Consider the following 22,612-nt stretch of genomic DNA (forward strand, 5'->3'; position numbering starts at 1 on the left):
TCGGGGCACACTCCCAAGGGCAGCGGTTGATCCTCCATCTCTTGTTGTCTCCAAAAAGTGGGCTGGGAGCCCACCTGGAAGAAAACCAAGTTGCTGGGCTCAGTCTTGGGGTGTGCGTGGTTGGATGTCAGTGGGCAGGAGGTCAGGAGGAGAGGTCTGATGGTCCTTCCAGCCTCTCCTTCTGGGAAATGGGGCTTCAGGTTGTGGATGTTTGGTAGTAGTAAGCACCTCCTGGGATTGTGATGGTGTGACACAGGGCTGGTGGGATGTGGGAAAGTGCTCCGCAGCTTTGCTCACTTCCCAAACCTTTGCTGCATTCCTCGTGGAGAGGAAAGGACCTGCCAGTCCCCTAGGGCAGAGCTGCACAGCCTCTTGGCTTAAATATGGCCTTTCCCTGGGCTTGTGTGCATTTGGCTGTCCAGAGCATTTTAACTAATCATGGGGAGTTTTCCAGCAAAGCCCTGGGAATATTTATACATTTAGGAAACGACGCTTTCACACACACAGGTTTTGGCAAGGGTTCACTGCTGAGCAGCTGCCTGGGCTTGGGCAGAGCTGGAGGGAGAGCGGTGGCTGTGCGTGAGCCGAGGCAAAGCCAGCAGCTTTTATTGGCAAGCCCAGGGGCTCACACCGTGAGCGGAAGCAGCAGGCGGCTGGAGAGGGCTCAGTGCCTTGGGGCTGCCCCGACAGCCTTTCCAGCAGCCTAGGACCCAGCAGGTCGGGGGTATTTTGTCCTCAGGTGTCCCTTTGGGTTGCAGAGGTGACCCCACGAGGCAGCATGGGGTGCCTACCCGTGGGTTTTAAGGGCTTGCCCCAGCCTGGCTGTGGTCAGTGTTTTGTGACACAGCTGGTGCCAGAGCCCACGGTCTGGCTCTGGGAGGGGGACAACGGGTCCATGCAGCGCCGTGTCCCCTGGCCCAGGGAGAGCAGGAGCAGGTACGCCAGAGGCAAACACGCTGATACTATCAGTGCAAATATAGCCCCTGCGCCTCAGGATGCTCTGCCTTGCGTATTTTTATCTGTTGCGGCCGGTGTGCACGGGGGTGGCTGCTGCGCACCTCTGCAAGCCGAGCGCGGGACCTCGGCAAACAGGACGCGGCGGGTTCATGGCTCGACCCCAGGGCCCGGCGAGGAGGAGGAGGATGTGCCATCAAAACAAGCAACGCCGGAGAGGAAGATAAACAAACAGGCGGCTTCCAGCACGGCCCCGGCCGAGGGCGAGTGGGAGCCCCAGGGCCAGGGCTGGCGGCGGTGCCGGCAGCAGTGCCGGCTGACGTCAGGGCGCCCGGGGGTCACCGTCCCTCTTATTGTTCCCCACCGGGGCTGGGACAGGGGCCAGGCGCCTGTCCCCCTCCCACGAGGGGACGTGGGCCAGCGGGGCAGGTGGAGGGCGGCCAGGGCACCCGCCAGAGCCACTGGCCATTGCCATTGCAGGGTCCAGCTGGGCACCTGCCCGCACGCTGCCTGCCTCCAGTGCTCTGCCTCTCCTTTTTAACAGGCACTAAAAATAAGCCCCAGGGAGCGGCTCTGCTGCAGCCCGGCCAAGGGCGAAGGCAGCAGTGGGCTGCATGTTTTGCAGGGTGGGGATGGCATCCCTCAAACCCGCGCCAGCCTGGTGCGGCAGGGAGGAAGCGGCCTTTTGGCTCCTTCCAATGAGGGATGTTTTTAATTAGCACAAGGTAGCTGCGGCTTTGCAGCTGCAACTGGGCCAGAGCGGGGCTGGCGCGTGGTTGCGACATGGGCTGCTCACACGCAGGGTGCATGGCCTGGGGGAAAAGATGCTGCAGGTGCTCAGCCAGGCTGGGGTCTCTCGGTGTGGGGCTGGGGAAGGAGCCAGTGGCTGTGGCGCTGTTGCTAGCAGGGCTGAGCAGTGCAAAAGTTGCAAGGCCCCACGCAGGCTGGCTCGGCAGCACGGGGCTGACTTTTGGGGATGCTCGGATGAGTGGAGCAAGCTCTTGTGTGCACCCACATCTGTGTTGTGCTCGTCCAGTGAGATGCATGGGTGCCTGCGTCCTGTACTGGATTGGGTCCGCTTGTGGAGTCCTTGCTTCATTCCTGAGCAAGCCTTGGTCGCCCCATCTCATTGCTGCCCTGGGTCTAGGTCCCATGCTAGAAATGCAGTGGGCTGCGGCTGTGCTGGTGGGAGTGAGGCACACGCCACCATGCACACGTGTACACAAGGACCTGCGTGCTGCTGCACTCAGGAGGAGCAGAGGGTCACTCGTGCTCAGTGTAAGCATGTATGTGAGAGCACGAGTGTGTGCACAACAGCAGGAGCGTGTGTGCTGGCACCAACGGGCACAAGGGGCAGAGTGCCGTGTCTGACGGCTGAGGGGCCAGGGGCCAGTGCTTCGTGCCCACAGTGGAGCTTTTGGGAAGGAGAACAGGCACTCATCACTGGGTGGGGGGGTCAATCACTGCATGGGCACTGCCCCCCCTGTAGGGTTTGCCCTGGAGGCACGTGGCAGGCAGCGCTGTGGTGTCATTTATTTATTGCTGAGGCATGATCAGGTGAGGGGGGCCTGGCCAAAGCACACTTTCTGGGCTGCTGCTGGTAGCCACAGGCCACTTGCACAAGCAATGAGTCAGTGGAGCTGCACGCTGCTAAAACCAAACTTGGCATGGGCACCTCAGGGCAGCAGCCTGCCCAAAATAGTGCCCAGACTGTGGGCAAGGCGTGAGCCCCCTGCAGCTGGGCTGGCCGTGATTGCTCCAGCCCTTGCATCCACTGGGGATGGGAGTGCACTGTGGCAGCAGTGGCTGCTGTCTCATGAGTCCTCCAGGGATGCTCCTGCTGGGGCTGTAGGGTTGTTCACAGCCCACCCCCTGGTGACTGTGCTGTGCCTGGCCACAGTTCTGGCACTGCCACTGCAGAGAGCAGGTGGCACCTGAGCCAGGTACGGGCATCTGCCTGCTTGATCCCAGCCTCACTTCAGCCCAGCATCACCTGTTGGCTTGTTTGGGGATGGAGGGATAGACACGCGTCGTCACAGCCATCCTCCCTGGGGCACCACATAGCCATTAGCTCTGCAGTAGCACATGGTCTGGCACAATCAGAGAACCATCCTTTGCAGTCAGGGTCTTCCTCATCTTCTCCATGCTGTGTCATGCTGTGCCATACCATATCATATCGTGCTGTGCCATGCCATGTAAAGCTGTGCCATGCCATGCTGTACCATGTTGTGCCATGCCACACCACACCATGCCATGCTGTGCCAGGTGCTGCTGCAAGCAGGCAGAGAGGCGTCACGGGCTGTCTGGCAGAAGGGGCCAGACCCTGCTCCTTCGGGAGAGGCCCCAGCCCATGCATGGGCACCGGCTGTGCGGTGCTGCCAAGGAGCAGCTCAGCTCAGGGGATGATTGATCTCATGTCAGCAAGCAGTGGTTTGAGCCAGTGCCAGGCCTCAGCTCAAACAGGAGCATTGAAGGGGGAGAGCCCCTTCCCCCTCCGGAAAGCAGAGCAGCAATCCCCCCGCCACCACTCCCGGCCCTGCTCCACATTTGGACATTATTGGCCCCGTGGCCGCAGGCAGCTGCCCAGCCCTGAGGAGCACGCGGTGGGCAGTGGGGAGAGTGCAGGCACCTGGGGTCCCAGCCCCACTGGGCTGAGCTCGCTGGCGCTGTGTTTAGGTTAGAGGGCAAAGGGGGGATGCAGGGATGGCTGGTGGGGGAAAGGTGCAGGACACAGTCTGTCCCACGCTGCTGTGCCCTGCAGCTGCCTGTCCTGGTCCTTCAGCTCAGGATGTGGCAGTGGCTCCTAAAAGCAAAGGACCTTTTGGGGATGAGAACAAGGGGGACTTTGATGGGGCTCTAAAGGCACTGCTCTGTGTCAGCAAGGGATGTGGTGGCTTCTCTGCCCCCAGCTGATGGGGGCTGGACTGGGGCATTGCCATCCCTGCCGGCTCTGCTGGCCACAGGTAGGGCAGGGGAGCAGTGCTGCCTGCACGGCTGGTGCTGCTGTCCCCTGCTCCCTGCACTCCTGCTGAAACAGGCTGCCAGGTTTATTCACTGTGTCCCTGCGTATTCTGAGCCCTCCACAGCTCCCCCCATACCCCCAGCTGTGCCCCTTCTCCTGTGACATCCACAGGCAGCTTTTTTCAGTGTTTCTGAGAGCTTCTTCTTCCCTGTCCCTTGGACTAATGCCCCCGTAGCCTGGGCCAGTCATGACAGCCCATGCAGAGGTGGTACCAAACAGCTGGGCACATCTGGGCAGGCAGCAGCAGCCTGGGGAGGGGTTGCTCTGCACCCCAGGAGGCACAGCCATCAGATTCCTGAGGCTGCCTGCTCCCACTCTGCTCAGACCTTCAAGTCCTATGTATCTGCGTAAGGAAACAGAGCCATTCATGTATTTCTCTCTCTATTTATACCTCTCCCTTTCCGTATTTAGTGTGTGCGCAGGCAGAGGGGGCAGTGAACGCCAGGGCCACTGATGTTCTTGGCTCCAGTGCTGGCTGGAATTTCGTCCTGGAATGTATCATGAACCGCTCTGAAAACACGAATAAATCTCTGTATGTTGTGTGCGTGTGTGTACACAAATATATAGACAACATATAGACATGGAACCGTATGGGGCATTTGTGAGCTTTGCTATTTAAAGGAAGGAGTAGTTAGAGGGCTCTTGGCAAGGCAAACACCTCCAGATCAAAGGGATGCAGGGCACTCTGCTAGCAGCCAGGCACCTTGGGAGATAGGTGGCCCTTGCTTTGTCCTCTCCAGGGACCTGAAGCCACCCTGTTCATGATGTACCCAAGGTAGCATGCCCAGCCATCCCCAAGAAGTGCTCTGATCCTTCAGAGGCTGCAATTCATGGAGGTCTCTGCTCCCTGGTTGCCAGTTTCCCAGTGAGAGCCCCAGAGAGCCAGCTCCTGTGCTGCTGACACAGGCTGCAGAGCTTGGTGTGCAGCCAGATGCAGTAGGGCAAGGATATCAGCCCCTCTGGGGCACAGGGTAGTCCAGGGCTTCTGGAGAATCAGGGGTAGCCTCCTGAACATCAACTGGTGCTCACGGCTGTTGAGAAAAAGATGATGATGTGGAAAATGAGAAAATAGATGTTGGGTAACACGTCCCAAGTAGATACTGGGCTGGGCATCTCCTTGGGATGCTGGAGCATCTGGTGCTCATGGCTATCTGTGAAAGACGATGAAAAGGAGAAAACAGAAATTGGGTACCAGATCCCAATCAGGATGGTTGGCCATGGCAGGAGGGCAAATCCTTGGGAGGTTCTGACAGCTGCCTTGCTGGGGGTGCTGGATGAGGCCCCAGCAGGAGCACCACTGGGTCTCCCAGCACACCTTGGCCAGGGAGTGGTTGCCCTATTTAGCCCAGTTCAGGGTCGTGTCAGCTTCTTGTCTTCTGGGTGCTGAAAAACCTGATATTTTGGGCTGAAAATGCCCACATTTGGTCTCTGGCCAAAGGTGATGTGTTTGTGGGTGGGGGAAATTGGAGCAAATTCCTGCTGTGAGTCCTGCACATGTGTGCGGGCGTGTGGATAGGGGAAATACAGTTTTCCTTTTGAAAAAAAGCCCCGCTTATTTTTATACAGAACTCCAGAAGGGCTGAAGGTGGAAACTTGGCCTGTCAGCAGCTGTCACAGGGGAGCGGGTCCCTGCCTGAGTTTGGGGGGAAACCACAGCTGGGTGTTAATGGGACTGTTAATGAATTAATGTTAGCTGCTGGGGGCCAGGGGGGAGCCTGGCTCAGCGGTGCATGCGCGCGTGGAGCCCTGCCCGGCACACGGGCTGCAGCTCCCGGCACAGCTGCTGAAAGCCCTGGCTCTGGGAGCCATGCATCTGGGGAGGTGTGAGTCTCCCCTTCCATTTGTGTCTTGCTTTCCAGGTTGTGGAAATGCTTGGAAATGTGGCCCCGTTTTGGGGGAGAGGGTCCCACACCAGAAAGCGTGCATGTAGCCAGCATGGGCGTGTTAATCTTTTGACTGTGAGCATCTGCTGCCTGAGCTGGTGGTATTGCTTAATGCTAGGTCTCCTCGGCTGCCGAAACCAAATCTTTAAAGCAATTTAAAGAAAACAGCAGGGAAGTGAAATCCCCCCAGGTTTATTTATGGGTTGGAGAGCTTGTGCTGCGCAGTCAGTGCAATGTCTGCAGCAGCGCTGCTTTCTGCACAGCACTGCCTATCTGCAGCCCTTCTTGGGTTTATTTCTCTTGCTGTCTCCCCTAAATGTGGAGGAGCATCCATGTGAATGCAGTGAGCACAGCCATGCCCCATGCTATGGGCTCTGCAGTAGGTTTGCACAGCTTTCACACCTGGCTTGGTGGGGACAGCTATGGAGGAGGAGGTCATGGTAATGTGCTCACCTAACGCCAGCGTGGTAGGGGTGTAGTGGGGCTGAGGAATAGCACTGTAACCTGGTAGGTCTAGAAATGAGACAGAAAATGGAGAGAGAATCTGGGAAAGAGAGAGCAAATTCTTCTCCATGGACGTCTCTGCTGTGTCCTTCAGGTTCTGTGAGTGAGGTCTCAGCCATGGGAAACCCTGTGGTATCTCCTGGGGTTTCACCCTCTGGTACCAGACAGCTGTTGAACCAAAAGGAAAGAGTGACCATCCTGAGGGAGGGATGACTGTGCCAAGGAAGGGATGGTGAAGTCAAAGAAGGGATGACCAAGCTTAGGAAGGAAAGCCCACACCAAAGAAGAAATTACCATGCCCACCATGGGACTGTGGATGGACACATTTGCCAACAGAAGATGCTGTTATGGATGGAGACAGAGCCTCCTCCTCTGCTGGGAGGAAGGCTGGAAGAGCCTGAGCTCTTGGGAGCTCTGCTTGCTCCCCAGGGATGCTGTGCTTGCACCTGGGCTGCAGATGTTCTCTGCCAGCTCTGGTGTTGGGTATCTGTAGGTGGGTGCAGACAGACCCTCACCTCAGTAAGGAAACCTCTTGGGGCTGTTGGACTCAGTACCTTTCCTGGGACCTTGTGCTGGTCCTTTGGGGTCAAGCTTCAAGTGTGCAGCCAACATCTGCTGCCTTGTGCCAAACCTGGCTGGTGGGGCTGAGGACCTGGAGAGGGCAGTGCCTGAGCTCTGCTCCTTGCACAGATGGGCTCTACACAACCACCCCCCACCACTGGAGAAAGTCCTTCAGAGAATCCCAAATCCCAGCTTGGAGGGGCTCTGAGGCTCCTCTGTGCCCAGCCACCAGCTTCTGGGGACTAGCTCTGGCTCCGCTGGGCCCAGAGCCCTTCCCAACCCCATCCCAGACAGACGGATATCCCAAAACCCACTGGTCCCAGGGGCCCCCGCTCTGGGTCCCTCTGGCTGAATGAGGTGGTGTGCGTGTGCCCAGACTGTCCCCTCCTGTGACTGTACGGTACACACGGCTAAATATATGTCTGTGCAGATACAGGAACTCAGAGGGGCTGAGTGATGCTCCTTTCTATACCTCTTTTCATGGGGAGAGCTAATGAGATTCATGTCATTAAAGGGCTGATGTTTTGTGGGATGGGAGCCTTTTAAACGGGATGTGTCCTGGCTTAGTCATGGCAAATATTTACCAAAAAAGAGAGAGAGAAAGAAAAAAAAGGGACATACCGTATAAAATTAGAGTTCTGAAAATAGTATTTAGAGCAAGTGAGAGAGAGGAACATAAAACAGAAAATACAGTCCAGCCTGTTCAGGAGTCAGGAAAAGAGAGAGCGAGGGGAGGGGGGGGAAAGCCAGAGATAAAACGAGAGAAACCTCGGCAGTAAAAACAGCATCTTGGTAAATAGACTATTAAAAAAATTCTGACCTGCTTTATGGCTTTCTTGGCTGCCATTCAGCTGTGCTGCCCTGGCCGGCACGGAGGGAAGGTAGCAAGAGCCGGCGTCTGTGTGGATGCTCAGAGCCCCAGGACGCGGCTTCCCCCCCACCCCCCAGCAGCCACGCAGGGCGTTAAATTTAGCCACATAATGATGGCCCTGAGGAGGCAGCCTTTTGTAGCCACACTGTAATTACTGCCTTGCTTATAAATTTTATTTTTCTTATTATGTTTCCTCCTCCGCTGGGGAAGGGGTGGGGGGGGCTTCCACACCCCCATCAAACCCACAGCTCTCCAGGGAGCAGGGGGTACCACTGCAGGGATGGAGCAAGTCCATGGGGCCAAGGGGAAGGTGGGAATGGCTGCCCGAGCCCTGTGCTGCCCTGTGCCGCTCCCCTGCCTTGATGCAGGGCTCAGCCCTGCATTTGGGAAAGGGGGAGGCATTGGGCTAACTCTACTGTGGTAGGGTCCTCACAGCCCAAAGCGTGGGTGTCTTGGCCTCCCTGAGCCTTAGCATCGCCCTGTCACAGATGCTAAGCCCTGGGAGATGGGCTTGTGCAGGCAGGACCAAGGGGTCTCTGGTGAGTCTGCAAGCCCATGGCACAGCCAAACTGGGGAGGCAGCTGGGACCCCCATTAGATGCAAGGAGTGACCATCTGGACCTGCTTGGCAGGTCACTGGCTCCAGCCCTGCTCCTCGCAGAGGTGGGAAAGGCAAAAAGGGCGAGGGCTGGCCTGTGCCCCCTCCTTCTGCCGGGAGCAAGACAGAGGGAACGGCTCCTCTCCAAGCCAGTGCAAGTGGGGGGCAGCTTCAGGCCGGGCAAGAACGTGCCAGAAAAAGTCTTGTTCCCCTCTTGTTTTCCCAAAACAAAGGAAGCAGCCTTGCATTGCTGGAAGTCGCGTGCTCAGGCTGTGCTGGGTTGTTATCATCCGATAACCCGGCGACCCAGGAGCTGCCCTGTTCCTCACCCGTTGAGCCCGCACTACGGGATGCGAACAGCTTCCGCATGAGCTGCCCTTTGCAGAGATCCGTTTTCCGCTCCCTGGGTTAGGGGGGAAGACAGCAGTGGGGGCTGCCGCGGTGGCCCTGGCCAGCCCTGGGCTCACTGTGTGCTGTGCACTGTGTGCCTGGTGCAGGACCTGCCCATGCAGGTGATGGTGGATGGCGAGGGCAGAAGAAACGCAGAGGTGGCATGTGCCTTGGTGTGGTCTGGGTGTTGCCATCTTGTGCGGTGCACGGAAGAAGATTTGGGGCTCTGCTGTATCTTGCTTTGCCCCTTGCGACTTCCCCGAGAGCACCATGACCAGGCTGTGCTGTGGAGTAGGGTGGGCAGTGTGCAGCGCTGGAGGCCAGGGTCCCTTGGGGCACACAGTGATGCCTTCAGGGAAGGGAACCTTGCAAACCACTGAGGAAGGCTGCGCAGCACTGGAGCTGCCTGCTTTCCCTTCCAGCTCTGCCCGTTCTCCCAGTTCTTGCCCTGGGGAGCATGCAGTGGTGCTGAGGTGCTGTAGGGGCTTTAGTGAAGCTGGTGGTCAGGGTGATGTTCATCCATCACTGTGGGAGGTGTTTGAGGGGGAGCATCTCCCTGGCAGAGCTGTGCGTGGGGGACATGTGGGACCACGCAGTCCCACCCAGCTGTGCCCAGGGGAGCTGGCTCATTCCAAAGCAGCTCCTTTCTCCTGCCCTGTGCTATAAGGGCTCTGTTCAGCACTATGATGACCCGAGGCAACCTCCATCCCTTGCTCAAGTGCCCATTTCAGGGCAGGTGAGACAATACTAAATCAACTCCTTTAAAGCCTCCCGACCCGCAGCCCACAGACGTGCTGGTCTTCATCCCTCCCTCATCTCCTGCGGGCATGCTGGGGTCTGGCGCGCTGGCCAGTTGCCCGGGCATGGGGCTGCCTTGGCTGCTGGCCAGGAGGCTCCTGGCCTGGCTGGGTCTGTACCTCGACCCTCTGCCCCACCATGGGGTCCGTAGCTTGTGCCAGGGATTCAGCACCGAGGTGGTCATGGGAGCCCTCAGGGACAGTGACCACCACCTCACTGGTGGTGGCTTGTGAGCCCAGGTGTAGAGAGCGCCGGGGACTACGAGACAAAGTGTCCTTTGAGCCCTGGAAAGATGTGTGTGTGTGTATGGAGGGTAATGCCCGCTGCCCCGGCGAGAGAAGAGGTGAGAGCGGGGGCTGGCTCCATCCCTGCTGGGAGCCGGCCCCACACGTGTGCCTCTGCATGTGCCTGCGTGTGGCTCTGTGTGCAGGAGGCTTATGCATTTCCGTCTCAGTGTATTTATGTACGTCATGCATGTGTCTTACTCATCACTGTGTTTTTCTTTCCTTGTTCTTGGGTCTTTCCCCCACCCCCGCCATGGATCTATAATTCTTATGGCATTTTATTCTTTTTTTTTTTTTTTTTTTTTTTTTAAATCTCCAGTTTTGGAAGTTGCTGGCTCCTTAGGAAAATAAACTGTATTTTTAGTGCCTGTCTGCAAGGCTGCTGATCCTGCCTGCCCCTGCTCCTTGCTTACTCACTATTTGTTTAAGCTTTTATTTTCCCCTTCACCCCGTGCTGGGGTGCGGGGGCGGCCAGCGGCGTGCTGGAGCTGAGCGGCACGGCGGGAGTGCGCTGAAGTTGTCAATGAGCAAAAGGCAGCTCCAATCTGGCCTTTATTGAGGTCTGGGCTTGCGTAGTGCTGGAGCAGCCTGCCCTGTAATCAGCCAGCCACCAGAGCTGGCCAGCCTTGTAATAAAGCAGCTCTATATTTATTTGTTCTGTTTATACCCTGCTCTGTAATAAGTTGGGAGCCCTCCCCACTCCCCCCATTTTCTTTGGGAAGCTCCTCCAGGTCTCTGAAGGGATCTGCCATCCCACGCAGAGTGGATGCTCGGGGCCTTGAATCCTGTGAGCAGCCCTGGCCACATCTGGGCCATGCGCCTCTTGATCTGTGTGCCCCACACACCCTGTGCCTATCATCCCCATCCTCTCCCCAGCATCCCAGCCCTGTTCCCCCACCCAGAGAGCTCCCACAGCTCTGCCGGTACCCCACATCCCTCAGTGGCCCCTTCTCCCCATCCCCGCCATCCCCAGCGCTGCCTCTGCCAGCCCCCCTCCTCCCCCTCTCTATTTCAACCTTGGGTCTTTTTAAAATACATTCATTAAAGGGAGCTCAGTTGCCCTTTCCCCGGCAAGGCTGGAACACTGACAGCCTGTTCACCCGCATGTCTGTAATTAAACTCAATCTCTGGGTGAATACAACAATGTGACTGCACAGAATAATTCCTGGAGATCCTGACGCCGAGGAGGAGTGTGGCCTGTGAGCGGCCCATTCACGCCTGGCTTTCTATAAATACTTTACTATGTGGCACTAAGAAAACTTCAAGCCTTCCCCCCCCCCCCTTTTTTTTTTTATTAGCGCTACATAATATAGTAATTGTGCGACTAGAAGGTCTCCCCTGTGCCTGCCCGGGTTCATGGGCCTGGGTGTGACCTCGCACTGCACCGGCCGAGCGCGGGAGCCTGCTGCGGTGCCCGCGGCTGCCACGCTGGTCCAGGGTTGCCAGCCTCGCCAGGGGCATCAGGTGGCCCACAGCACCCTCCAGCCTGGAGCTGGGGCAATGTGGTGGGGATGCTCTGCCAAGCCAAAAGGCTTACACCCCTAAAATCCTTCCTGATCATGTCCCTGCTGGCAGCAGCGCTTGGCTGTCCCCTGTGGTCCTGGGTGCTCTGGCTGCTGGGTGGAGATGCAGATGAATATCAGGGCAGAGGGAGGATGGATGGGTCTGGCGGAGCATCCCTAGATCCCCATGGCCCTCAGCATGGCTGCTCTTCAGGTCCCAGCCCAGGAGCTCTCTGGTCCTTGGGAAACCCCAGGGCAGCTGCTCCCCAGGTCCTGTCCTGCCCAAGTGTGGTCACATCCCACCTGACATCCTCATGCCTCTCATGACCCTGCTTGCCCTCCCTTCCCCTGGAGCCTGCTGGTAGCATGGCTGAATGCATGCTCAGGCACTGCCACCTCCCTAGGGAATCCTCCCTCTGGCTCTTAACCCTCATCAATGATACTTTTTAAAGCATTGCTGGTCCATGTAGACCCTGCCAGCGTGGGCTGACCCTTGCCCAGAGGAACTGGAGCCAGTCAGTGCAATTTTCCCCAGCCATGGGGTGTGCCAGCCCCATGGACATCCCTGCTTGTCAGGCAACATCCCTTGGCTGGCTTCTGGGGTGCTGCAGCCACACGTGCCTGGCACAGCACAGGTGCCACAGTCACAAAGCAGTCAGCTCCCTGCCTGCCTGGCTCCTGCTCCCTGCGTTTCGGGACCTCAGGGTTGCAGAGAAAGCAGGGCTCCCATCCCACTCCCCCAGGCTGCCAGGAGCTGGAGTACAGAGCCTGAGGACATGGGCTGGGGAACTGACATGCCACCCTGGCCCTGCCAGTTGGGGCATGCCTGGCATGGTCCTGGCAGAGTTGATGTGAGGATATCGCTCCATTTGCATGGCCAAGAGTAATATTAGATCTTTGTGCTGTGTTGATGTTCCTGAAAGCTACAACAAACATTAGTATTCATGAGCCCACTTGGCCTCATCCATATTCATGTCTCATCCCTCGACTTCGAAGCCCCTGCATGTTTTTCACCTGCTTGGTGGTGTGGTGCCTGGGGAGGTGGTACCATGCAGAGCCAGAGGTGCCAACTCACCGCTGGGCAGGGCTGAGTGAGGGCCCTGGTTGCTGGTGCAGGATGAGCTGTGGGGATTTGGGGACCTGCTCTCCCTGGGTGCTGCCCCATTTCGTGGCTGCCCAGTTGAGCTCAGAGCTGAGCAGACCCACGGGTAGCACCTGGGAACAGTGACTCTCTGTTGTCCCTGCTCCCAGCTGCAGTCTGGCATGGTCTCCAGCCCCTGCAGCCCTGTCCTGCCTGGCACCCCTGCCTTGGTAGGACACCTCCTAAACCCCCAAAAGCTGCCCAGTGTCTCTGGTAGCCCTTGGGCAGTCTCTGAACCTGGTGATGTGGAGCAGAGAGCCAGGAGGGTCTCAGGTACATCCATACCCTGTAATGCTCCATCCCATCCCCTCCATACCTCTCCCCCTCTCTGACTGTTTTGCTGCTGATGTCCCCCTGCATGGCCACCTAACTGCCCTGCTTCCTGGATTTATTCTGCAGGACAAGCCAAACTCCCCTCAGCCCCGGCGCTAGGGGCTTGGGGCCCAAAGGAGACAGCCTGGAAGCATTTGTATCCTCATCACCGTCACACTGCTGCAAAATGCGCGTCAGCCGAGGCTGTCTAAGCTGTGCCTGCAGTCCCCAGGACATCTCAGTGCTGTCATCCCCCCCACCATGCAGTGCTGCGGGCTGCCCTTGCACCCCGCAAGCACCAAGCCTTGTCCCGCACCCATCCTGCGCGGGGCTGGGACCCCTCCGGGCTGTCACGCCGGCAGGTGGAAGGGCAGAGGGGTGAGCAGAGCGGGCAGCACGTTCCCTGCCCGTAGCTGGGACCCCGCGCCCTCCTGGCTGGTCACGGCGGCTGGCTCCGTGCTGGAGGGTATGGGGACACTCCGTGCGCCGGCGTGTGACAGGGGCGCGGCAGGTGGCGCCCTGTCCCCGGTCAGCGGCCGCCGCACTGCCCGCAGCCGCCGGCACCGCGCCTCGGCGTCCCGGGCACGGCGATCACCGCAGCCCTGGCATTGCGTTCCTGCATCCCGGCTTTGGAACCGTGCAGCCCCAGCATTGCATCTGCAACATCAGCGCCACAATAATTCGTCCCGGACACTGTGTCACTGCAGCCTTGGCCCTGCATTTCTGCATTCTGACTTTGTAACCCTGCTACCCCAGCACTGCATCTGTCTGCAGCTCTCGCACTGCATTTCTGCATCGCCCTGGCTGCAGCCTCTGTGACAGAGATGCTTCTGGGCAGTGGGGCTGGTACCAGCATTGCACTTTCACCTGGGTTAGCGGCACAGCAGGGAGCCATGCAGTGGCTGTCATGCAGCAGGGATGCTGAGTGGAGCAGCCAAGGAGCTTTCCCCCATCCCCAGCATCAGCCCCGTGTGGGTTAGGAGCAGGGACATGCCTGGAGCTGGATCCTGCTGCACAGGTCTCTCCATGCTCATTGCTGTCAGGGCAAATGGATCAAGGCAGGGAGTGGGGTTAGGCCACAGATTTGAGGGTTCTGGGCCTTTTTTCTGCTTTAGGAAGGCTACAAGGAGTGAAAGGTTTCATTGGGAGTGGCAGAGGGCTAGGTATAGGGGCCCAGCTCCCCAGTCCCTGCTAGGGCAAAGCAAGAAGGACTGGAGCCAACTGGGTGCTGCCTCATGCAGTGCAGGGAGCAGCATCAGTGGTGACAGCAAACTGTCATGGCTCACCTCTCTCATCATTTAATGCTTACTCCTTGGCAAGGGCCCTCTGTCTGCTTATTTGTTTATGATTTTCCTGTTGATATTAGAGAGTTTTCAAAAAGCTCAGCTCTCAAAGTGAGGGGATTGTAGGAAAATGTGTGTCTGCTATATAGGATCATAGGGGCTTGACTGGCTCATGGCAGGTATACATGAGAGGATGCTGATGGCATCCCTGAAGGGACATACAGATTTTGCTGCATCTCTGAGGCTGCTACCATCTGCTCTGCTGTGCTCAGCCAGTGCTGCCTGTTTTTTTCCAACTGGGATCAGTGGTTATTTTCCCACTGCCCCTGCACTCTTCCCTGTCCTGCCTTAGGCCCCCAGTGGATCTAGACATTGATACCACAGTGGGCTGCTGTCATCCACAGCAAAGACCTTTGTGCATCTCCCCTCCCTAGCCTCCCACCTATCACTTTGGCAGCTCACCTTCAAGCTGCTTCCAGTTCAGGGGTATCACTGAGGTCTTGCTGTAGCCAGGCTCCCCTGGCCCTGCCCGCAGCAAGGGTTCGGGCTGCTGAGGGACCCTGGTGGGGCTTCCCCAGCCCTGTGAAGGGGCCTGTCCCATGCAGGCCCATGGAGAGGTCCCTCTGTCCCAGAGGCTTTCCATGGGCACAAGTCTCTGCAGGGCCACGCAGTGCGGACCCGGGGTGCCCTTCCCCTGGCTCCTGGCCATGCCGGCCTGTCTGCACAGCTCCCGGCGCTGCTGCCTCCCCTGCCTTTCACTTGTGTGTTTTTACGGCTCGGAGGGAGCCGTCCTGCCCCAATTCCCCGCGTGCTCCTAATTTCATAGTTCTCTCCATATATCCATATATATCCATATAGCATTTGATACAGGTTTTATGGGCATTTCCATACGTTTTACAGACACAGCCATTACAGAGCCAGGTTTCACCCGAGAAACCTCAGGGGAGCAGAGCACTGAATCGCCTTAGTCTTGGCCCCAGAACAAGGCTCTCTTCTCTCCCTTGCCGGCACTGCCGCTATCATTGCTGCAGAGGGCTGGGGGACGGTGGGGAGCTGGCAGTGCCTGCCCCGGGAGCCGAGATGCTGCCCCCAGCCTTATCAATTCTGCTCCTTTAGCTTCATCCTGCAAACCCCCTGTCACTGCTGCCCTTTGCTCCCTCCCCAGCTGGCTGCCACTGGCAGGGGGCTGCTTTGGGCTGGACTGCTCGGGGCAGCTCAGGACCACAACCTGTATGGCCAGGTTGCCAGGATCCAGCCTGTTTGCTCTCTTGTTGGTCTGTGCATCCAGCTGGCTGCGGAGATGGTGGTGGTGCAAAGGGTGATGCCATCCTGGCTGTTGGGGCAGTGACACTGCTGCACAAGGCTCTGGAGCAGCTTGGCTAGCACCATGCATGCAGATCATCTGAGCTCTGGCAAAGCAGCCTCTGGCTGGCAGAGAGGCAGAAAATGGAGCCATGTACATATGGCTCTCCACACATTTTGGCATGCTGTGGAGGCTGCCAGCACTGCAGTAATACCCAGCACTGCTCAGGGGCTGATTGTGTTCCTGGTACAAGTGGAGAACCATCAGACCTTGTTTAAAAAGAAGCTAGGTGACACATGCCTTTGTCACCACCATGATCAGACCCTGGAGCAGCCTGCAGTGCAAATCTGGGGCATCCCCATAACATCGCGCCCAGGCACTGGGCTGCCCAGCACCAACTGTAGGGGAGGGTGGATAAGGGCAAATGGGTGCAGGGATGAGCCCTCCCTCAGCACCCCCTGCAAAGTGCTGCTTGCCAGGGTCAAACATAGCAGCACTGGTGCCACTTTGGGTACCCAGTTCCCTGGCCTCTCACTGGACTGGTGGGCTAAGGAATTTTCCACGCTGCATGTGAATTCCCATTTGTAGAGCAAATGCTCACTGCCATCCAGTGATGCCTGTGGCCAATGCCACAGGGACTGTTCCTTGCTGCTCGGCCATCCCTAGCACAGCTGTGGCATCATTCAACCCAGCCCTGCATGTGAGCAGTGCCCTGGCTCAGCTATTAATAGCAGCTCCCCTCTCCCATTTTGAAGGCTGGTGGGAGCCTAGGGTACATCCCACTCTGTTTTCTTGAACAGGTCCTGAAAGCAGGAACCATTTGTGGCTTCCCCAGCCAGCATGTCTCTCCTTGGCCTCCAGCATGTGCTATTTTCTGTGCTGTTTACTGTTCTTCTGTGGGCTGTCAGGTTTCCGTGCTGGGGGAAGGCTTGTAAATGGGGAGGGGGGCGGGGGGCAGTGAGTCTACACGGAGGGGCTATGGGAAGGGGTGGTGGTGGAGGAGCACAGACATGGCCTTTATCACAGCCTAGGGGATGTGTAGCTCATAAATCTGACCCAGGCAGATAGGGGATAAATCATCCCAGCTCGGGCACTGGTGGTTACCCATGGTTAGAAATTAACTTTATGTTGGATGGGTCCCAGGCTGTGGGATGTGAAGGGGAGACTGCTCCAGGCAGCGTGTGTGCCTCCTGCCCGCCTGGCCCCAAAGCCAGGCTGCAGGCAAGCAAGTGGGTGCCTGGTGCCCTGGCCTGGGCAGGCAGGGCTGGTAGGCACAACAATTAAAGCCAGAGCTGATGAAGCAAAAGGCCAGGAGTGGATGAACCAGTGCGATGGGCAATGATACTCTGGCACTCTCACTAATCTGTCCAGGGTCTGTCACCTCAATGACTGGCTGTAGCCACTGCATGATCCGTGCTTCAGCTGCAGGCACAACGGGCACTGGGAGGCACTGCTCTGTGTGGGAGGGGATGGAGACCCAGGGTGCCAGGGAAAGTGGCAAGGTGTGTGTGCAGGGCAGGAGGATGGATGTGCTCATAGCGGGACTATCCTCTCCCCCCACAGCTGCAACCCAGGGGCTTGGCAGAGCCGGGACCTCATTCTGGTATCATAGGGCCAGGCATGCTGGGGCTGTCTCTGGCCCCAGCTCTGTGCCTCCAAGGGTGGGAGGAAGCAGTGAAGCCCACAGACTCCTGTTTCACTTCCCCTCTCCCGCTGTAGCATCCTTCTAACCAATTCTCCTTTCTCCCCTCCCTGGTGTCTCCTGCACAGCTCCATGAGCATCCCCAAACCCTGCCCTGTGTAGGGCCAGAACTTCCCAGGGGACTTTTAGGCATGCAACTACAGCAACCTCTTCTCCATCTGCTCAGGCCAAGTGCTCACAGTGGGGACCATGCCACCCTTGGGGTCCCAGAGCACCCCACCAAGGGTGCAGAAGGAGCAAGACTGGTGGGGACACCCCTCCTGCAGTGGGTCTCCAGGCAGCTCACTCAGCTCACTGCTGGATGGCTCTCTAATAGCTCCCCAGCTTTCCTTTCTAACGAGGCTCTAATTGGAAGCCGGTTGTGCTTCCCTTCCCCTCTTCTCAGAGCTCTCCAGTCCCAGTGCTGCAGGGCGATTAAGCTGAGGTTTTGCGTTTTTTTAATATGGCAAAATTATTTTGGAAGGGCCAGGATCGTTACATGACGGGCTTCTTGAAAAACCCCAGGCTTCGCCTTGCAGACGAGGCCTTTTCAAGTGGTTTTGCACAGTACACGTCTCTGGGCAGCGACCGTCTCGAACAGTTACTGTTAATTATAGATGCCTCTTTCCCGCTCGCCCATTACTCAAAGGATTTTTGTGTGTTTTAACAGTGTTTTACATTAGCCTGAATAAGACTCTATTCAGTATTTCCGAGAGCTGGAACTTGGGCATCCCCTGCTGTATGTGTCGTGCTCTCCTCCCTGCATCCTTAGGGCCAGGCTGATGCGGGTACAAGCCTTCCTCCCACTGCCCAGCCAGCGCACACATTGTTTTTGGTGCAGGAGTTGTGCCTGCTGCATGCACACCCTGTTTGCATCCCTCTCCTGGCTATGCATAGCCTTAGGTTTGCATGCTCAGCTACCATCATGCCATCTTCTAAATCCACCCTCCATCATCCCTCTCACATGCTGAGCATTGCTGCCTGCTGATCCATGCTCAGTGGGACCCTGTGCCCACTGCCCTGTCATCCCCTTTGGCCAAGGACTGAGGGGCAGTGGCAGCCCACGCACGCTGGCCTCATCCTGGTCTCCTCAAGGTGTGCAGGGTCCTCTTCTCTCTTGCGAGCCCTGGACTGGTGTGTTCCCCTTGCATGTCTGGATATCTCCCCTGTGCTGTGCGCTGCCTAGCTGGGGTTGCTCCCCATGTCCTTTGTGCTGCATTTATCAGCACTGATTTCATGCCTCCTTCATTGCCCAGCTGTTCAACAGCAACTTGTTGCGCTCAAAAGTCTTTCCAACTGCCCTGAAGAGTTTAATATAATTAGGAAATGCTCTTGCCTCCTATGCTACCCCATTTGTATCTTCTGCCTACAAAAGCCACCCTTTATTCCAACTTGCCTCCTGTGCTTTACCCTAGGTGTAGGCTGTGAGAAGAGCTTGCCTCTTCTCCCATGACAGCCGAGCTGATTTAGCCATCCTTGGGGAAACACCTTGCCCTAAGTATTTTTCCAGTCCCACTGCATCCCCCAGTATGCTCAGCTGGGAACGCTGACCCCTCCTGAGAAATCTGGTGGGTTTGCAAGGGGTGACTTTCCACCACAGAGCAGTGCTGTGCCTTCTCTTTGCATCATTTCAGTTGCCAAGTGCTTTTTGTCCCCTTGGCTGCAGGCTGCTGGCATTTCTGTAGCTCCCAAAGCCTTCCCAGATAGAGGACCGAGCCCTGAGCTCTGGGTCCCCCTCAAGAGATGGGAGCCCCCAGGATGTGCTGGGTACTCTGTGGAGGGAGCATGGACTCATGGGCAGAGCAGCCTGCCCAGATGCTGGGCAGCTGGGGTTTGGCAGGGGGTGCCAGACATTAAGGCTTTGGTCAGTGAAGTATGGAAGGGTTGGAAGAGGAGGGGCAGCTTCAAGACTGCTCTGCTGGACCAACTTCACAAGCCCAGAGGGGACAAGAGCTTCCCTGGGGTGCTCCAGGGCTGTCCATGAGCTGCTGGCTGCTCCCCCGAGAAACCATGATCTGGGGTGAAAAGTAGATCCAGCTCATCCTCGTGCCCACCATCCATCCTCCTTCAGGCTCGAGTGGGGACTCTGGGGAGGGTGGGGTGCAGCTGGGAAGCACAGTGACATTTTCTGGGGAGATCCCCATTCAGGGAAGGGGGAAGATGCACCTCGTTTGATGTTTGAGCACCTCCACAGTCCTCATCTCCTCCATCTCAGCGTATAGGGCACTGTGGTCAGGCCCATTTATAAAGCTGGTAAATATATCGGCAGAGTTTGTGTCCCCTCCAAAGGTCAATATTTGTGCAGAGTTTAATTTTAACTTAACAAGCAGTTGTTTGCAGAGGCTGCCGTGTTTTTGTGTGTGTGTGTGCATGTGTGCACGCTTTCCCATGGATCAATGCTTGTGGGGAGGCGTGCGAGCAGCTTGCGTACATGCACCAACTCACTGGGGCACAGAGGGGGTTGGTGCAGCTCCCTGCTCCCAGTGATGCTCCGGATGCAGGGACGGCACTGTGCAACCCAGAGGACAAGGACCAGGGTCTATGGCCAAGTCTATAAATGCAACCCACAGACCTCTCCAGGAGGTGACAGCGGGCAAAATGTGCCCCGTGAGGCTCCAAACAGCAGCCGATAGGGATGGTGGCTTTCCCAGCCTGTTCTGACTGGTGCCCTGGGCTTGCTGCAGGCAGCTCTGCGGCCGCACAGCCCCCGGCCTTGCCCCTCCTGAACCCATGTGGCTTTGTGGCTCTCACCCTTGTTCTGGCAATGTGTGTCTCTGAGCTGAGCACATTGTTCAGGCCAGTTCCAGCGCACAGTGCTGGCTTTGCACAGGGTTCAGAGTGCTCAGCACAGGCCCCCATGCACAGCCACTCTGAAAACAGCTGGGTTGTTTCTTACAGGGCTCTTCCAGCATCACTACCCATGGTGTTTTATCCCACTCTGTCTGCCCTCCCACCCTGCTGTGCAAAGCAAACCTGCATCCCACACACTCCTGCAACACCTCACCGAGGCTGGTGGCTTCTCTTTGAGAGGTCTAGAGCTGAATTGCCCCCACGCTGGCAGTGGAGAGGGGAGCGGTGCTGCCCTAATCTGTGCCCAGGCACCTGAGGCTCCTTGTTTCTGCTGCTCCCAAAGTTTTTCTAGCTGAAACTCTGTGCTGTGCTTTACCCCGGGGCTCAACATGTGTTCCCAGCTGGGATCAGGGTCAGGCTGTGCATCTCACCTACCCCACAGCATCTCGCCCCTTGGGATGGAGGCTGGGTCCTCTCAGGTACCTGCAGTGCATCCCAGCATCCCAGGGCAGGGCAGGACAGGACACCAGGTTGGGTCCGATACCCTCCCCCTGCCTGCCCTGCTACCACACAGAATGTGTTATCTGCGGGGAAATGGGAGACTAACAGCGGGCACAGCCATGGCTGCCAGAGTTTTCCCAGCAGCTTGGGGACAGGAAGGGGGAGACGAGCCCGGGGAGAGATGGGAGGGCTGGGACGGAGCCCACCATCCCCGCAGCGCAGCTGCTGGGGCTCCGTGTTTTGCAGCCCGCCTTGTGGGCGCTGAGTTTGGTTTCCTTCTCTTTGCTCTTTTCCTCGCCAGGCCCCGGGGCTGCCGACCAACCTCAAAGGGTAAAGCGGGCTGCGAGGGACAGTGGCTGGACGGGCAGGGGTAAACACGGGGCTGGGGCCGGCCAGGCGGTGGGTGATGGAGGTGAAGTCATGCCGTGACGTCAGCCCTGCGGCTTTGGGGACAGCCGTGGTTAGGCTGCTCAAGGAGGGGCGGCTGTTTTCCTGCAGCTCCGCCACTCGCTCCTGGTGCCCGTCTAACTTATAAACTTTAATGGCCAGTTTAAAAGGTTCCTGCCATGGGCACCTTGTTGCCAGTTTTAGGTTTTTAATTTGGAAACTTTCCTCTCTGTGGTCGGGGGAGGAAGCACTTGGGTCCGCTCGGGGCCAGTCATCAGGACATGCGGGTGCCAAAGAGACAGTCCAGAAGGGCTCTGTTCCCGTCACTGGTGTCAGGGCAGAGTCGGCCACACCAGTGCCGAGGAGGGCAGTGGGACATGAGCCATGCATGGGGCAGACGGGCTGGAGGATCCCCCCTGTCCCCTCCTGCTGCCCACATATTGGTGGAATAAATTTAGCTCTTCCTTGGCCGCTGACTGGGCGAGCACCAGCAGCAGACACCTGCTCCCAGTCAGCGTGGTCCTACCCCCCCGCCCCAGGGGTCACCACTGGGTTCTGGACTGAGGAAGCAGCATCCTCACCCTGCAGCCCTCAGGAGATGCTGGGAGCCCTGGCACCTCTGCTTGGGGGGTGAGGAGGCATGGGGCTACAGCCATATTTGCTCCTCCAAGTGCCTGGGTCCTCATCCTGGCTGTCACGGTGTGACCTGGTGCTCTGGTGTTCTCGTGGCTCATCGCCCAGCTGCTGCCACCACTGCAATGGTTGTCCTGCCCCATGGGGCTGCCAGCGGTGGATGTCTTTGCTGCAGAGGCTGTTGGAGGGGTCTGCCTTGTCCCCTGTCCTGCAGTCACTGATGGCTGTGACCCCACAGCTACATCGCAGGGAGTGCCACCATCTCTCCCCATGTCTTGCTCTTGCCACGCTGCAGCCAACAGAGCTGGGGTTAGGTGCAGAGCTGTGCCTGCACGTGCTGCTTGGCAGGAAGCAAAGATGTGGGGCCAGTGCTTCAGGAGACACTGAGGGCATGACGCTGCTGCTTTCTTTGAAGCACTCTTTGCTTCACAATATTCTTCTTTGCTGCCTGCCTTCCTTGCAGCACTCCAGCAGCCCCTGCAAGGTGTGTGTTGGCAGAATCACATTTCACCAGTGCAAGCTCCATAGCTCCATTGTCCTCTGCCTGCAGTGACTCAGGAGGCCCTTGCAAATGCCCAGGAAGTGCTGGGTGCTGAGACATGGGGCCAAGGCCTGACACCCTCCCATGCAACAAGGAAACCAGCCTACAAGCTTGAGGGGAGCCTCCCCACAGCCTTTCCACCCAGCCCTGGAGAGAGCAGGGACATCTGCCCCCAGCTCAGCTGCAGCCACCTGGGGTTACTGACAGTGGGGTTCCAAGGGGTGACCATGGCTTGGCTGGATCTCTCCTTGCCACCAGACCAGTCTGGTGGAGCTTGTCCATATGTTTCTGCTGCACATGCTGGTTGTCTGTGGGTGCTGCATGCAAGGCTGATCCCTCCAGTGCAGGCTGATGTGGCTATGCTGTGAGCCCCTGTGGCTGGCTGGGTCCTAGGCTCAGCTGGGAGAGCCCACCTTAGAGCACCTTAGCTATCAAGTGAGTCCAGGACCTTTTTCAGACCTTGCTGGGGGGCCGGGGAGCTGCATGGCAGACAGGAGGACTGACTTGGCAAAAGTGTGCACCCCAGAGGTTGAACTCCCCCAGGGTGGGCACTCGGAGCACGGTAAATAATGCATGGAGCCAGAAGAGCAGAGGAGTGGCCCTGGTTTACCAGCACTTTCATACCATGGCTTTCAAGTGGTTCCCCTGCTTCTTCCCCATGAGCCAGTGGCACA

The 22,612-nt window shown here is 57.8% G+C and overlaps 2 protein-coding genes across 5 annotated transcripts in view; one reads left to right on the forward strand and one right to left on the reverse strand.

The window, feature by feature from the left end:
• NHEJ1 (non-homologous end joining factor 1) overlaps window positions 1-22,612 on the forward strand; it is a 44,557-nt gene that overhangs the window by 8,394 nt on the left and 13,551 nt on the right. The window lies entirely within an intron of this gene.
• Window positions 664-19,416, reverse strand: LOC114011294 (uncharacterized). The gene is made up of 2 exons (XM_055812236.1): window positions 19,253-19,416; window positions 664-5,007 (listed from the first exon to the last, which is right to left on the reverse strand). The coding sequence occupies exon 2, from the start codon at window positions 2,238-2,240 to the stop codon at window positions 1,305-1,307; it is 936 nt and encodes a 311-aa protein (XP_055668211.1). The 5' UTR covers window positions 2,241-5,007; window positions 19,253-19,416; the 3' UTR covers window positions 664-1,304.

This window comes from Falco peregrinus, chromosome 8 (assembly GCF_023634155.1).
Source record: "Falco peregrinus isolate bFalPer1 chromosome 8, bFalPer1.pri, whole genome shotgun sequence".
Taxonomy (NCBI): domain Eukaryota; kingdom Metazoa; phylum Chordata; class Aves; order Falconiformes; family Falconidae; genus Falco; species Falco peregrinus.

Bases quoted from the DNA above. Each gene is read 5' to 3' on its own strand.
- LOC114011294 (XM_055812236.1), bottom strand. From the start codon at position 2,240: ATGCTTACACTGAGCACGAGTGACCCTCTGCTCCTCCTGAGTGCAGCA.